We start from the raw sequence: 17,310 nt of genomic DNA on the forward strand, positions 1-17,310 counted from the left end.
AGCCTGTGTGAGCTTTTTGAGGCTTCGATTAATATCCCTGAGGGCTGCCTGTTGGAGGCACAGTCGGTGCCGGAGAGATTGGGGTGGTGGAGGATTTTCTCGACGCACGTGAGATCGTGAGGAAAACGTGGGAGAGGAAGCAGAAGCTTTTGCTCCTCGTCAAGTTTCGTCTGAGCCGGCCGGAGGCAAAGTGCGGCTTCAGAGTCTTGCAGAAACTGCCCTGGGCAAGTCGTTCGTGGAGTTTGGGGACACTCACTGAGAGAGTAGAGTAGAGTAGAGTAGAGTGGAGTGGAGGTGCCACCCTCAGGACATGTGGTTGGGGCGAGGCAACCAGGACGCCATCTGAAACAGGCCTGAATTCCCCTCCCCTCCCGGTTTTATTTTTGGTTCACGAGTTATCAAGTGACCACTGTGTGTGTGTGTGTGTGTGTGTGTGTGTGTGTGTGTGTGTGTGTGTGTGTGTGTGTGTGTGTGTGTGTGTGTGTGTGTGTGTGTGTGTGTGTGTCCGTGTCCGTCCGCAGTATAACTACCCGATATATTCCGATCTTGATTAAACTTGGGTGGGAGGTTGATATCATGATCTAGTTGTGTCCTGCCTAGAGTGGGCGTATTGCGCCCATTGTGGGTGGAGGCACGCCCAAAAAAGATGTCTTTTTAGGGGGTAATCGACTTCAAGCTACATCCTCTCCGAGGGGTTTGGTGAAATCTGACAAGGGCTTCGGTATTTGGTTCGGCCAATGTCATGTGTCGAGCCCCACGGAGCTCGATTTTTCATTTTCGCTTCAAGGTCACAAGGTCACGAAATTTAGAAAAGTCGATTTTTGATGGTTTTATTACATTGTTCGCTTCCTGATAGGGTGAAATGTCGTACATGATCTTATATTATCACATACATCATGAATATCACAAGTTTTCCAACAAATTTCAGAATCTTTGACCTTTGAAGGTCACAAAGGTCAAATTTTCAAAGTTGTCGGAATCTAACCGAATTTTCGGTATTGTGTAGCTAACTAACCTCATAACTAATTATGCATTATTTTCTATCTCATTTCAAGGTCAGTAACCTTCGTTTTGGCATTTCAAGGTCACAAAGGTCAAATTTTCAAAGTTGTCGGAATCGAACCAAATTTTTGGTATTGTGTCTTAAAGTCCGGGCCTGTTTCGGTTATAGTCCGTCCTTTGTCATTGAATACCGCTCGCTCGTGAACCATCATCGTCTCCTGACTTGTACCTTTTATTCGTCCCCTACCGGTGTACACCATAGGGGACTATAGGTTTGCACTCCGTCCCTCCGTCTGTCAGTCCGTCGGTCCGTCAGTCCGTCAGTCCGTCACGCAAAGAACAGCTTTCCGGACTTTTTTCCTAAACTCTTAATGCTAATGATTTCAAACTTGGTACATGGTGTCGTCATGATAAGTTACAGATCAAGTTCGAACTTCATGACGTTTCGATCATTTTTGACAAAGTTATGGCACTTTGAACTTTGGGAATTTCCCCAACAGTTTTCTGGACTATAATTTGGAGTGCGGTAAGTCATAATACTGTCTTCTATGACAGTGCTACCCAATGCCGGTAGGGGACATGTATTGCAGCGCAATACTCAGAATGCTTGTTTTCTTTATATCCTGGTGAATATTTCTGTGTTATTTTGCTACCTTCTCCCGGTGTGTACCCTGGTTAGAATAGGTACACCGTATCCCTGCGTGTCGTAAGAGACGACTAAGAGGGTTGGCGTCAGGAAGGGCATCCGGCCGTAAAAACATTGCCTCAAAAAGAGAACCATGACAATTACAACTACATATGGGCAGGGTACAGCCCAAAGTGGAGATCGGTTTTTGAGGTTTGGGACATGGAATGTGGGGACAATGACAGGGAGATCAGGAGAAGTGGAGGAAGTATTGGTCAGAAGAAGAGTGGACATATGTTGTGTGCAAGAGACGAGATGGAAGGGAAGTGGTTTGAGAATGGTGAAGGGTAGGCAGGGACAGAAATACAAGTTTGTGTGGCAAGGGTGTCTGAAAGGCGTGAATGGTGTTGGTGTCCTGTTTTCTGAGAAGTTTGTAGACAGTGTGGTGAGTGTGACGAGAGTGAGTGAGAGGTTGATGATGGTGAAAATGATGATTGGAAAACTCTTGGTGAACGTCATCTCGGGATATGCTCCGCAGGTTGGTCGGAGCGATGAAGAGAAGGACAAGTTCTGGTGTGCGATAGAGAAGCTGATGGAAAACGTGAAAGATGAGGAAGTTGTTGTGGTAGGAGGAGACCTAAATGGACATGTGGGAAGGAGTATGGACGGTTTTGAGGGAGTTCCTGGGGGTTACGGATATGGTGTGAGAAATGGAGAAGGTGAAAGGATTTTGGAGTTTGCCCGATGGAGCTGATTTGTTGATTTGTAATACTCAGTTCCAGAAAGAGGATAAGACGCTTGTTACATACACGTCAGGTGGGTCGACGACAACCATTGACTACCTGATGGTGTGGTGAGTAGGCGAGATAGGGGGTGATCCCGGGGGAGGAGGCTGTTTCACACTTGGTAGACTGCGACATAAGGGTGAAAGGTGCGAGGAGAGCTCGGCGGGTGAAGTACCAACCGAGAATGAAGGTGTGGAGGTTGAAAGAGGTGACAGTAAGGGAGGCATTAAAAGAGAGGCTGAGTTCAGTAGAGGATGATGTGGTTGAGCTTGAACGTGGTTGGATGTCAATGAAAGATAGTCTGTTGGGAGCCGTTGGTAAGGTATGTGGATGGACAAAAGGTCCACCGGGGGATGAGGAAGTTGGAAAGAGGATTGACGAGAAGAGGAAGAAGTTCAAGGAGTGGCAGAAGGCAAAGGGTACGGGAGCAGAAAAAGCAGAGCATGAAAGTTATAAGGCAGCCAAGAAGGCTGCAAAGAAAGAGGTAGCAAAGGCGCAGGAGGCATGTAGGAAAATGTTCGGAGAACGCTTGGATTCGGAAGAGGGTCAGAGAGCGGTATTCAGGATTGCAAAGCAGATAGCGAAAGAGAGGTGTGATGTGATGGGGGTGAGTTGCTTGAAGGATGAAGTGGGACAAATCGTTGTGGACCCAGATGGAATTAAAGGAAGATGGAAAAGATATATGGAAATGCTGTTGAAAACAGAATGAATGGGATGGCAACATAGAGAGTAACCCAGTTTTAGGACCGGCCGAGAAGATAACTGAGAAGGAAGTTGAGGAAGCGATAAAAGCAATGAAGAGCAGAAAAGCGGGAGGGCTGACGGGAGTTGTGGGAGATATGTTGAAGGCAGCAGGAAGTTGGGGTGTGAAGAGAATGACAGAGATCTGTAATCTGGTGGTGAAAGAAGGCCACATTCCAGTGAGTTGGGAACTGAGTACCCTCGTCCCTCTATACAAGGGGAAAGGTGACCCTCTGGAGTGTGGCTCGTACGATAAAGTTATTGTTATTGGAGTTATTGGATATATGTTATTGGATAAAGTTATTGGAGCATGGAATGAAGGTATTGGAAAGGATGTTGGAGAGGAGGATAAGGAAGAAGGCGAAGATCGACGAAATGCAGTTTGGATTTATGCCAGGAAGAGGAATGACAGACGCGCTCTTTATTGTGAGGCAGTTGCAGGAGAAGTACATGGAGAAGAGGAAGAAGTTGTTTCTTGGGTTTGTTGATCTGGAGAAAGCATTCGAAAGGGTTCCACGTGAAGTATTGACATGGGCATTGAGGAAGTTGGGAGTGGAGGAATGGTTGATCAGAGTAGTGATGGCAATGTACAAAAGAGCATGCACCGGCTGCACCGCTATAAGGACAAAGGACGGGAACAGTGGTGAGTTTGAGGTGAAGGTGGGAGTGCATCAGGGGTCGGTACTAAGTCCACTCTATTTGTAGCTGTGATGGAGGTGCTGACTCAGAACGTAAAGGAGGTTTTACCGTGGGAGTTGTTGTATGCAGATGACCTGGTGTTGTTTGAGGAAAGTATGGATGGACTGAAGGAAAATATGAACAAGTGGAAGGAATGTATGGAGACAAAACGTCTGAAGGTGAATATAGGAAAGACTAAGGTGATGGCAAGTGGTAAAGCATGTGGTGAGGTGGAAAGAACTGGGAAGTGGCCATGTGCTGTGTGCAGGAAGGCTGTCGGAGTGAACTCCATTCAATGTACAATGTGTGCTGAGTGGGTTCATCAAAAATGTAGTGGTCTGAGAGGGTCATTAACCAGTGTGGCAGCTACATTCAAATGTAAGGTGTGCACAGAGGTAACTGCAGATGGAGGAAATGTTGAGTTGGATCTTGGAGACGGGGTGAAGCTGGAAGGTGTGAAAACATTTTGCTACCTCAGAGACATGCTGAATGGAGAAGGTGGATCAGACTCGGCAACGGTTGCTCGAGTGAGATGTGCATGGAAGAAGTTTCGGGAACTGAATGGCGTGCTGACGAGGAGGGGAGTGTCGTTGAAGCTGAAGGGAAAGGTGTATGCTGCATGTGTGAGAAGTGTTGTGATTTATGGGAGCGAGACATGGGTAATGAACGTAGAGCAGCAACGAAGGCTGGAAAGGGTGGAAATGCGAATGGTTCGGTGGATGTGCGGAGTATCGTTGAGAGAGAGGAAGACAAATGATGAATTGCGAAAGATGATGGGAATAGAGCCTGTGATTGATGCTGTGAAGAGGGACAGGTTGAGATGGTTTGGTCATGTGTTGAGGAAGGATGAAAGTGACTGGTTGAGAAGAGTGATGGAAATGAATGTAGAAGGAAGTAGAGGACGGGGAAGACCGAGAAAGTCTTGGCTAAAGATGGTGGAAGAAGAAATGCGGGCAAGGGGGTTAACAAGGAGAGATGCAGAAAATAGGGCAAAATGGAGAAGATTGTCATGGGGATCGCAAGGCTAGTTGTTTCATCCACTCTAGCAGGGAAAATGGCCTTAAAATGCATGTTGTGCTGTTGTTGTATTTTGCTACCTTCTCCCTCCCCTTTGGGATTAGCTCGGCGCAGGGGTTCTTAACCTTTTTCCCTACTTGGGTGGGAGGTTGATATCATGATCTCGTTGTGTCCTGCCTAGAGTGGGCGTATTGCGCCCATTGTGGACGGAGCCACACCCGAAAAAGATGTCTTTTTAGGGGGTAATCGAGTTTAAGCTACATCTTCTTGAAGAAGATGCAAAATAACTTGAAAAAGAACTTGCAAAAATAACGTGGTTGAATAACTTGCAAAACACCAAGTAGTTCTCGCACCCCTGTCCCCACTGTCATGAAAGAATAATAAAATTATCATGGCTATCAATAACGGATTCATCATGGTTTTAAATTTATTTATATTTTACAAATTTACATATTTGGCAACTAAATGATTCATTACAATACCAAGATAACTTCAAATTAGTAAAGATTTTTATTCCATTTGCTCGTACTTTGCATGGTGTGTTGCAAGAAATTGTGCTTGTGCACCAAGCTCAGTGACTTCGTTGCTGTTGTTTGTTCTCTATGATGTTATGGAACTTCGGCGTCTTGGAACTGAGTGCTATTCGCATGTCGTGCTGAGGATCCAACCGATTTCTGCACTTTGTTTCGATATGAAGCACACGAAAATCCTGTTTCACACAGATACGTGGTCGCAAAAGGCACCAGCACAGCGATAGCCTTCCTAGTTAGTACGGGAAATGTTTCCAGCTGAGACGCCCAAAAGTGCTCCAGATGACCCTCGGTGAACTCCATTTGGATTCCATGGTTGCTGCTCAAATCGATGAGATCTTCTTTGACGTCACTGTCATCATCAATATCCTCCAAATTTATCCGGAAAGGGTGCCTGATCCAGTTATCACACGCTTGCAGCTCTGCACACAAGAAGTAACCATGGAATGAAGTTTGCAGCATTTGAAGATGTTCAATAATAGTTGAAACAAAGCCAGGTTGCAAGGAAGCATCCCCAGTGACTGTTCCTTCAAGGGATGAAAAATTCACCAGATTTCCCTTCGTTACACGCCTAATCTATAAAACAAGTTTTTCTTTGAATGCAACCGGCTTCTCGCTTGCAGTCACAATGGTGAGCCCCTTTCCCTGCAGAGAGCGATTGAGCTCATTGAGTGCTGTGAACACATCAGCCAAATAGGCAAGCATCTGAACAAACTCAGGAGAATCAAAATATTCAGCTATGTCTTGTCGCTGTTCACGGAGAAACTGCTGAATTCAAAAGCCTAGGTCACACATAGGCGGATATTTTGGTGACTACTGGCGACTGCCGGCGATCAAGATTTTTCGGCGACTACTGGCGATTTCGGGTGGTCAAATATGGTCAGGCGGTAGTATGGCGACTGCAGGCGGCCACATTGCGACTGCATTGCGACGACGCCCCGAGTGGGATGGCGACTGTTGAAGATCGACGACGACTGCATTGCGGATGCACGGCGGCAGCATGGCGACAGTCTGGCTGCTAGATTACGACCGATGGCGGATCGCGGCGATTGCATTGGGGCCGGGTGGCGGTTTACTCCGACGTCCGCAAGACTGCAATAAGACCGCCGGCGATTGGAGACGATTCACACAACTTTTTAAATCTTTATTTCTCTATTTTACATTTCACTTTATTCATTTCAATGATGTATGACATGAAGCATAAAGATTTTTGATGTACAATAAGAAAGTTAATAAAGATGTATCATTGTAATGTAACAATCAAACTTTTCTGCAGGGAGAGAGAATGGAAATAAAGTCCAACAAATTATTTCCACTGGTCCCAAGTCCCATAAATAAAGTTTCCAAAGGACCAAAGTCACAAAAATAAAGTTCCCAAAAGTCCCAAGTCCAAACAATAAAGCCATATCCTTGTCGGCACCACAGGACCTCACTCCACGGAGACCCTCACACCATCCTGTCTTGCCATGGAATCGTGGTATGTTGTAATGCAGTCGCCAGGCAGTCGTATCTCTGTCGCCAATGGCCGTAACTCGGCCGCCACTAGTCCTACTGCTGTCGTCGTCAGTCTCCCATAGCCGCAGGGGAGACGTGGCAGTTCTTCCGTACTCGATATGCAGCCGCAACAGTGTCGGCCCATAGTCGGGAAGATGCCGCAGGAAGGCCGTATGGCATTCGCATCTCTGCCATGCTAGCTGGTGGGGCGATTGCGGAAGACCATGAGCGACTGGGTTGCGGCCGCTTTACGCTCTTATTACGGATACCGAAGACAGCATGGCGGTTCCATCACGACAGCATGGCGTTTTTTTTTCGATTGCGACTGAGCGTGCCATTTTTAAACATTAAAAAATATATTTGGCCCCTTTGCGGCTCTTGCCGACTGCAGCCGACCTGGGGAGGATAACCATGACTACAGGCGACTGTCCATTACGGTTTCATTACGATTGTCGGCGGGTGGTGGCGATTTTTTCAGTCGCCAGTAGTCGCCGACAAATCCGCCTATGTGTGACCTAGGCTAAACACACAGGATAATACACGATCACGTGATAACCATCTCACTTCTGTGTGATCCAAAAGCACAGTATGTTCTTGACCCATTTCTTCGAAAAACAACTGAAACAGTCGATGGTTCAAAGCTCGACCACGAATCATGTTCACTATTTTCACACAAACATCCAAAGTCTTCCTCAGGTTTGGAGGCAATGCTTTTGCTACAAGTTCATGCCGGTGAAGAAAGCAGTGGGTCATCTTCACGTCTGGAATTTCTTTTCTGATTAGTGCAGCAAAGCCTGAACGGTTGCCCAACATGACTGGTGCTCCATCAGTACATATCGAACCAATCATGTTGAGATCGAGTTGGTGTTTTGTGAAGAATTCTTTTATCATATTGAACACATCTACAGCTTGCGTAGTTGCATTCAGTGACTGACAGAAGAGAAAATTTTCTTCAACTTCTTTGTCCTTTACGTACCGAACCACTACCAGTAGCTGACAGCAGTTTGACACATCTGTTGTTTCATCCACTTGGAGGCTAATCTTCACTGGACTAGCCTTAATATCTGCGACAATCTGTTACAGAATATCTCGACTCATGTCGATGATTCGGTTATGTATCACATCATTTGATAAAGGTACTTGTTGCAGTTTTTTCTCTGCCTCCTTGCCGAGAATAATCTTTGCTATTTCAAGGGCACACGGCTTTATCAGTTCCTCGCCAGTTGTATGAGGTTTCTTTGACTTAGCAACCTGGTATGCAACTTGATAAGAGGCAAGCAACATAGGTTTCTCTGTTGGTGAAAATCCATACGTTGGCAAAGTGCCGGCATGATCAAACCTAGCTCCTTTGGCTTTTAATGTTGTGATGTCGTTCCCTGCATCCCTGCCGCCATGTTTGCTCTGGAAATGTTCATTGAGCTTTGATGGTTTCAAATTTGAGTTTGAAAACATGACTGCACAGGAAGCACTGTGGGCATTGTGTACCATCCTTCTCCGTAATACACGTGAAGCCATATTGAACATAGTCATCGTTCCACCTTCGTTTTTTGGACATCCTGAAGTCTAACCAAGAAAAAAAACAAAAACGATGTGGCATTAATATTGACTACTAGCAGAAGTCGGGGTAGTCGGGGTAGAGGGGGGGGGGGGGGGGGGAGAGGAGGGGTTGGGGAATGGGAGGGGGGAGGCAGGAGAGGAAGGGGTTCAGATATATGCTGGTGGGTGAATGTGGCTCACGTTTCTGAGGTAAGTGTGATGCTGATCATGAAGACGAAGAGGCCGTACTACCAAATTCGTACACTTCCGGAACTCCAAAAAAACGATCTTTTTTTTTTCAAAATGTTTTTTTTTTTTTGGCCTAAAACACTCCCAGGCACTCACTGATGAACCTCTGAAAGTTTGACGAATATCCGATCAGCCATCAGCTAGCAGCTCAGGCTGGGAGGGAGGAGGAGAAGCCGATCAGGAAGAAGAAGAAGCCGTACTACCAACTTCGTACACTTCCGGAATTGTTTGATTTATTTGTGTTCAAATGTTTGGTGATTGTTTTGTTTTTATTAATGCGAATGTGTACTTGTATATAACTGATATTAATTTTTAAAAGCTTAGGCACTATCGAGCGATTTTTTTTTTTTTTTTTTTTTTTTTTAACTCCAAAAAAAACGATGGTTTTTTCGAAAAAAATTTCCTTTTCTTTGTTTTTTGCCTAAAACACTCCCAGTTACTCACTGATGAACCTCTGAAAGTTTGACGAAGATCCATTCAGCCATCTCTGAGAAAAATGGCGACACACAGACACACACACACAGACAGACATCTGTCTTATATAGTAGATAATAATTAATTAATATATTAATAATAATAATAATCTATAAATTATATATATACGATAATATAATTATTATTATATTATTAATAATACAATAATTAATTAATATTGGTATATTAAAACCAAGAAACGGTATATAGCCAAACCAAGTTTACATACTTAAAAACCATCACAGGAGATCTCACTACAGTGCACGTCAACACTCCGACTCGCAGGCCAGTCTACACCCCACGCTGGAACTACAGGAAATGACTCCAATACCTTTTTGCCGACTATTTATACATGAATCCGCCACCACGATAACTCCACCCCATCGCCAACAAGCACATACATGTATTCGCCTCTTATCTCTCGTTCTCCTTTGCACGCTACAAAACGTAATATACCCACTCTATTACATCAGCTCTTGTTTCAGAGCATAATATTTATTTATGTGGTCAATTGCATCATAAAAGTGACAAAATTAATATAATTTTTCTCCACATCCAAAAGATCAACCATGTTTGAGTACAACATACTCGCACCCCGAACAGACCTGTCTCGCACCCCTGGTTAAGAACCCCTGAGCTAGGGATACCGGGTGGGTCGTTTAATTGTCTTGTCTGTTTTGTCTTGGCGCCCGTCTGTCCTTTCATTCCTTGAACTTTGTCGCTGCATATCAGCGGGATTTCTTTTCCTTACGATTTATCTTTTCCTGGGTGTTGTACCCTGTGTTTTCTTTCTTGATTCTGAGTAAAGGATTTGTATTTATTCCCCTGTTTTGAATTTGCATTGCATATCTTGATTGGCATACTGTGTTTCATTTTTTTTGAGGGGATGGGGGGTCTGGGAGGGAGGGGTGTAAAATTGCATCTGTATTTGGATGGTAGCTTCGCTCGGCCACTTTTGACTGCTCATACGGCGCGAGCCCGCCCATGGGGAACGTATTGGTCTCCCGAGCACATCGATTAGGATCTTCGGAGCAATAGGCAGTACCCCAAGCCCTTCACGCAGGGGCCAGGTCGTAACAACAGTACATGTTTTAGGGTTTATAGTACAGTACATGTTTACAGGGCTTATGGTACAGTACATGTTTACAGGGTTTATAGTACAGTATATGTTTACAGGGTTTATGGTACAGTACATGTTTACAGGGTTTATAGTACAGTACATGTTTTAGGGTTTATAGTACAGTTGATGTTTACAGGGCTTATGGTACAGTAATTTTTACAGGGTTATAGTGCAGTACATGTTTATATGGTTTATAGTACAGTACATGTTTAGGGTTTATAGTACAGTACATGTGTTAGGGTTTATAGTACAGTAAGGTACATGCGTTTAGGGTTGTTAGTACAGTACATGTTTACAGGGTTTATAGTACAGTACATGTTTTAGGGTTTGTAGTACAGTACAGTACATGTTTCAGGGTTGATAATACAGTACGTGTATGTTTACAGGGTTTATGGTACAGTACATGCTTACAGGGTTTATGGTACAGTACATGGGTATAAAGGTGAGGCAGGGTGTCCCCCACATAATCTTGATCTTTCGTTCTATCTACTGCACATTTTTTATTGGAGATACCGTGCTGTACCATCAGCCAAATAACCCCCTGGCATGGATATTTTGAAATTTTTACACGAACTTGGAAAGGTAAACAGGAATTTGGGATAAACAAAGGAGGATAGTGGAGAAGGCATCTTGTGCCACCTTTACCAACAAGGACATATGGTCACACCTTCCACGAATTATACATAATTGGAAATCTAATCTGACATGGTCATTTCATGTCATGGCTGAAATTATAACAAAGATGTCAAGTTTCTTATTAATATTTTTACGCCTCCACAGGCAAAGGCCGAAGACATTATTACGTTTCGATTTTAAAACGCCATTTATATTCAACATGTATGCATGCCCGCAGACGTCTTGTTCACTGAATATTATATTCTCATAACAGCACACCTGCAGTATGATCTTCAGAGTGTGTGTGTGTGTGTGTGTGTGTGTGTGTGTGTGTGTGTGTGTGTGTGTGTGTGTGTGTGTGTGTGTGTGTGTGTGTGTGTGTGCGTGCGTGCGTGCGTGCGTGCGTGCGGTCGGTCGGTCGGTCTGTCTGTCCACTCTCTCTTCGATAAAGGATTGCGATTCATGGGCGATTCATTCAACATTGATTGCGGTTCATTCAACATTTATGGGCTAAGTTGTGAAGTTGTTTTATTCTCAGTTTTGTTCCAAGGGCTCTTTTTAGGATCGTCACTGAGCCCTGGACAGCCTCCAACTGTAGTTCGTTTGCGGTAATGTTCCCAGGGATGGTCTGTAGGACATGTGTGCGTGGATGTGTGTGTCTTCTACTATTCCCAGATTTAGTTGGATTAGTCAAAGCGATATAAATGTACGGTATGGTTTAGGAAGTACTCAGTGTCCAAAGCAATGAATACCAAGGAGATATTCTGTTTATTGCATCTGTCAGAAGCACAGAGGCCGCAGCTGAACTGGCCTAATGTCCTGATGCATATAAACTGCAGCTGATGAATGAGAGCTGACATGTGCATAGATAATACACAACAACGACCAAGCCCTCACTTCCACGTCTTTTATGTTTGAATATGGGCCTTCTCCAATTTGTCTTATTTATCCTTCGGAATCACATACATTCATAATTTTGGCAAATCACTGCAGTTGGGCCTTTCAATGTGTTTTTATTTTTATTTTTTTGTATACAAGATCGATGCTCGTGTAAGAGCTAACATTAATCACATAAATACAAACTGACACCGAAAACACAAGATAAAGGGAGCAGGAGACAAGATGGGGAGAGAAAAGGAAGCACACAAGTACAACAGCAGAGAACAGGGACATCGGGAGATCTGTGGGAGGGAGAGGGCTTGGGGGGAGGAGGCGTGGGAAGAAGGGTGAGGGTGAGGGAAGGGTGTTAGAATAAAAAATACAAAGGATGATAAATACAAAGGATCCACTATGTCGAATAGTCTGGGTCTTGTTCACCACACAGGATTAACAAATACAGTGAGACTGCCACAATCTGGAGGTCATAAGATCAGGCATTGTGACGTCATAATCATGAAAGTGATTTGCACGACACAACCAGTGTTCTGCACACACAACACTACAGAACTTTTCCCAGGCTGTTCAAAGCAACAGAAATCTTTGAGGTAAATAACAGGAGAAAAGAGAACTAAGAGAGAAGGACTGTCCTACAGATATATAGAGGAAGGGAGGGAGCAATAATTATTAAATCTATAAAACTTTATACGTACAGTACCGTTGCTATGATCAACCATGGACAGAATAAGCAAGATGTAATGTTATGTTTATGTTGTGAAGCCTTTATATATGTATATATCATAACCGGAGGCAGATGTACCTTAGACACACAGTGTTTCGCATTGAGAAAGAAGAGCTCCACCGTGGTATTTTCACGCAGGCAGGCCACGCTTTCGATGTAAAATCTGCAAGGCCGAGCAAAACCGCAACAATTAAAATTCTTCATAACCGTGCAATTATCTCTTGGCATAAATTGCATAGACAAAACGGGAGGTGCAGTTTACCGATTCAAGGTAAGACGTTTTTGGAGTAGTTATCCCTTAACTTACAGCTATTGTTGCTATGGTAATTCTTTAGATGGTTATTACAGTGACCCAGAGTAACCCCTGACACCAGCTGGTTTAAATGTACAATTAACCATCACACAAGCACAATTGGTTTGTTTCTCATCTTTACATGCAATCGTGGATGTACAATGGGGTGGTCCACAGATATATGTAATATTTAATACTATTAAAAATCCATGCTCCACAAGGCTGCCCTTGTTCCTATGTTTACAAAGATCATATGAACCAAATATGAGATCAATTGGAACTTATTTAGAGGTTGCTCAAAAAATAACATTTTTAATTTATCCTGTTTTTTTCAGATGGCAGAAACTCGCAGCTCTTCCACAGTTTGGTTGCTGGGCAAGTCTGAAAAGGAAATAATATGTGGGGGACGACCAACCAAAGGACACACATTGCAGAAAATGGTGTACCATCACACACAAGAACACCATACAGTTTGTGAAAGTGCCAAACTTAGTGTACATGCTGTGTGTGCATACTGGGAGAAAGCACGAATTCCAGTGCAGAGAGTAGATTACTGTGAGCACCAACTTTTGAAGTTGTATGATGCCTACAAACAGGTAAAGAAAAATAGAACCAAGACATTTGAAAACTATAGAGTGAAGGAGCAGATGTTCAAAGATGATCTTCAATCCCTCTTCGATATCTCACCAAATGATGCGCTTGAGAAAATGACGAATGAAGAAGACAAAGCATTCCTTATCATGCACCGTGAGGATCCCTCAACTTCACGGATGGGATCTGTGGACAACACTCTGGCAGTGAAGGAGAACAGAAAGCGTATCAGGCTTGAGAATGAAGATAAAAGAAAGAAGAAATATGCTGCTGAGACTCTAACAGCAATGCAATCTGTTCCATCAACATCGGCTGTGGTTGATGATGATGAGTCTGAGATTCAAAGCTCCGATTCAGGGGACAATGAATTCAAACTCCAAAGTCCATCTTCTGCCAAACAGGTGAAAAAGGCTCCCATCAAGGTGATCACTCCAGCAATAGTGGCACCTCTGGACAGAGTAAATCTCTCAGATCGGCGTGCTATGTTTGTGGCCAGTGCTTCTGCACAATCTCTTGGTCATACCATTGAAGACGAGTGCAAGCCAACAATAATAAATAATTTGAGTAATTGAAAATAGATAATTATCTATGAATTGATGTATGATGCTAAAAATTCTGTATATTATTATTCATTAAAATTTGTCAACATTTTGAGCAACCTCTAAATATTGTCCAATCAAGCTCAAATTTTCACCACAAACTGCTTTCTTCAATAGGAATAGGGGCAGGCTTGTGGAGAAATGAAAATCAAATCTTCACATTTTTGGACCACCCTAATGTACAAGTTACATTTTCTGCCGCCTTTCGTAAACCCAGCGTTATATTGTTATATGCAACACTTGCGCCATTTATCTGTGCTACCTAGTGCAAGTGTCATGACATACATGTTGACATGCACGTGTTTTTCATTTTTCAATGTAACTCCGACAAGTTGGTGCAGAGGCGGCGTGTTTAGCTTTGACCTCTCTAAAGTCTGGGTTTGCTACCCGACCCGACCATAAACTGTCAGATTTGAGCATTTCTGCCAGGGCCTTGCATCACCCTCAGATGGACGGACCTTAAACCGGGTGACCCGTATGCTGGCATTGGTGGATGAAAGTTGACAACACTGGAAACGTTTTGGGAAGAGGAGACAGGTTTTGCGAAGAGGAGGCAGGTTTAGCGAAGAGGAGGAAGGTTTAGCGAAGAGGAGGAAGGTTTAGCGAAGAGGAGGAAGGTTTAGCGAAAGGAGGAAGGTTTTGCAAAGAGGAGGCCACCAGCCCAAACAAATTGCAGACTCCTGCCACTTTCAGTCGAATGTCGACTGAAGGTGGCAGGTTCATCAAGTAGTTAATGAACCAGCCGGTTCATCAAGTAGTTGGGCCAAACGTCTCCCTTGATCAAACCTCAGAAGAAGGTGGGAATAGTTGGGCTGCTAAAGAACAAGAGGTAGTAGACGAGTCATCGTAGAAGTAGCAGTAGTTTCTCTATTCAGTTATCACTCCAGTATACGACAAGCAATGCCATGTGCATTGTGGGAGTTATGAGTGCTGTATAACAGCAGTCGGCGCTATTACACTCAACAGAAGCAGTCTGGCGAACTACACAAAGTCATTCATATTCACAGATGTTAGTCTGCACGATTATAACAAGCATAAAACTTTTCAAACATTGTGTTAGAGCAGGGTCATTAGTGACTTTTTGAACGTTAAACTATGGGTAAAGTAACCACATTTTTCTGATGCTTTTGCGGTCCTAAAACGCCTCCACTCATTCGTAGAATGAATTATGAATGCACAGAGCATATCGCACTTCGTCAGACTCGACACAATTCAAATGCAAGTGTTTCTTTTGTCTAGATCTCCAAGTTTTATTTATCCATAAGCTTCCCCCTTATCGCTGTAGCGTTCAGTTAGTTGAGTTATGTGTTTTTACTGATAGAGCGTCCCAGGTTAACTCTGACTGTTGACCTTCAACCCCTCCATCAAGGTCTTTTCAAATAAATGTTCAGTTCAATTTGCTCTTCTAACACCCACAATGGGTCGGGTTGAATTTACGAGGTGCACATGATGATGAAAACCAGCAGAAAATTTCAAGCCATATAAAACCTCTGCTCATTCCAATTGGAGTGTCAAATCAATGGAGCCAATACAGCACTGACCAGAAAAGGAGCTCCCATGCAAGATAACGAATTTCACAATGTGTTACTAAATCCCCACTATGCACTGCCCACTCCTCGTGCTCCTCTTCGCCCGCTCCACTCCACGCAAGCTAAACATCCCTGTGGATATGGCTTCAGGAAGCCTGCTCCTCCAACGTGACATTTGACCCGCAGGGCTTACTTGACAGTGAAGTGCAAGACGATGGGACGTGACTTCTTTGGAAAATCGTGCTCCAGGACCCTGCGATCCAACTGGAGCCAAGTGTAGTATCCCCTGGAGGTGAGAGAACAATGAACACGGCCCAGCTGCAGACATGTCTGTTCTTTACAGGGGAACAAAAGAAAACCACGAAGGCCCTGTAGCACGCAAACGATTTGAGTGTTTAACCCCCAGCCAGCTCTCCATTGGTATTGGGTCGTGAGCCCCAAAGCTCTTTTACGCTCAAAATTGATGACTGCATGTTCTACATCATACAAACCACCTCAATAATGGAAGCCATTTTTGCTGCTATAATCTTTCCTTAATTTTGCCTTGATTTCATTCGTAAATATCGGTGGATGGAGGTTATGTTATCACCCTTGTCTGTTTGTTTGTCTTTGAGCAGGATATCTCAAAAGGTTGTGGTCGGATTCAGACGAGATTTGGTGGACAGGTTGGGTGTGTGACAACGACGAAATGGTTAGATTTTGGGGAAGATCCAGATCCGCATCCGGATATCAACATTGGCCTAAGGTCAACCATTTTCCTCAAATTTCTAAAATCCTCAATTTTCATCCCATTGACTTGAATTCTGAATAGGATTTGCATATCAGCTTACTGAAACAAGCCACCAACTATTTTTGAGATCAGCGTCGGCCAACAGATCAACATAGGCCAAAAGCCAACAACCATTTCAAATTTCTAAAATCCTCAATTTTCATCCGATTGATTTGGAATTTGAATGGGATTTTCAAATCAGCTTACTGAATTGAATCACCAACTATTTTTGAGATCAAAAGGTCAACATAGGCCTAAGGTCAACCAATTTTCCCGGATTTCTAATATCCTCAATTTTCATCCGATTGACTTGAAATCTGAATAGTATTTTCATATCGGCTTACTGAAACCAACCACCAACAATTTTTGAGGTCAATATCGGCCAAAAGGTCAACATAGGCCAAATTTCTAAAATTGACAATTTTCATCTGATTAACTTAATTTAAAGAAGATTTGCATATCAGCTCACATAATTCAACCACCAATTATTTGTGAGGTCAAAAGGATGCTCGACCGAGTGCCATTCTACTTTGTTCTCTTTTGTCAAGTGTCGCTCTATGAGTGATTTTTCATTTGTCTGTCTGTTTGTCCGCACAGAACGTGAGTAGGCTTTTCTCTGCAACCGTTGGTCCAACTGCCAATTAATTTTCACCATCGGAGCGCCTCATGTAGAATTATTTACGATAATTATGACGTCATAGGTCACGTGGTATGGACGCCATCTCAGAAAATCGACAAATTTTGCACCTCTACATCTCCAAAACGGCTCCATGAATTTTTTTAAATCATGGCTCATCGCCAAGTCCTTCCCTTGAGCAACAACAAATATTCATGAAGTCATCCGTGCCTTCATTATGACATCATAAGTAGCCATGTAGAACGCTTGATCCAATTAGTTTGAAATTTCCTGAGCGTGATCTACACAAAAATTGTATGTGAGAATTCAATTGATGACATCATCAGTCACGTGGTTCGGCAGCCATATTGGTTCGAACATAAATCAGTCATTAATAAACTACACAAATACAGGAACTAATAAATGCCAC

The 17,310-nt window shown here is 43.5% G+C and overlaps 1 protein-coding gene across 8 annotated transcripts in view; it reads right to left on the minus strand.

Moving 5' to 3' along the window:
* The window catches only part of LOC137436716 (FERM domain-containing protein 4A), a 293,806-nt gene that overhangs the window by 139,879 nt on the left and 136,617 nt on the right, over positions 1–17,310 (minus strand). For 7 of the 8 annotated variants that reach the window (XM_068130724.2, XM_068130726.2, XM_068130723.2 and 4 more), the window contains exons 4-5: positions 15,689–15,781; positions 12,563–12,647 (exon numbers count right to left, since the gene is read on the minus strand). In XM_068130724.2, the coding sequence (XP_067986825.1) occupies positions 12,563–12,647; positions 15,689–15,781 (178 nt within the window). The remainder of the gene's footprint in view (positions 1–12,562; positions 12,648–15,688; positions 15,782–17,310) is intronic. The other variant, XM_068130727.2, reaches the window with a different exon arrangement.

The sequence above is a fragment of the Myxine glutinosa genome, chromosome 11 (assembly GCF_964187855.1).
Source record: "Myxine glutinosa chromosome 11, kmMyxGlut1.1, whole genome shotgun sequence".
NCBI classification, from domain to species: domain Eukaryota; kingdom Metazoa; phylum Chordata; class Myxini; order Myxiniformes; family Myxinidae; genus Myxine; species Myxine glutinosa.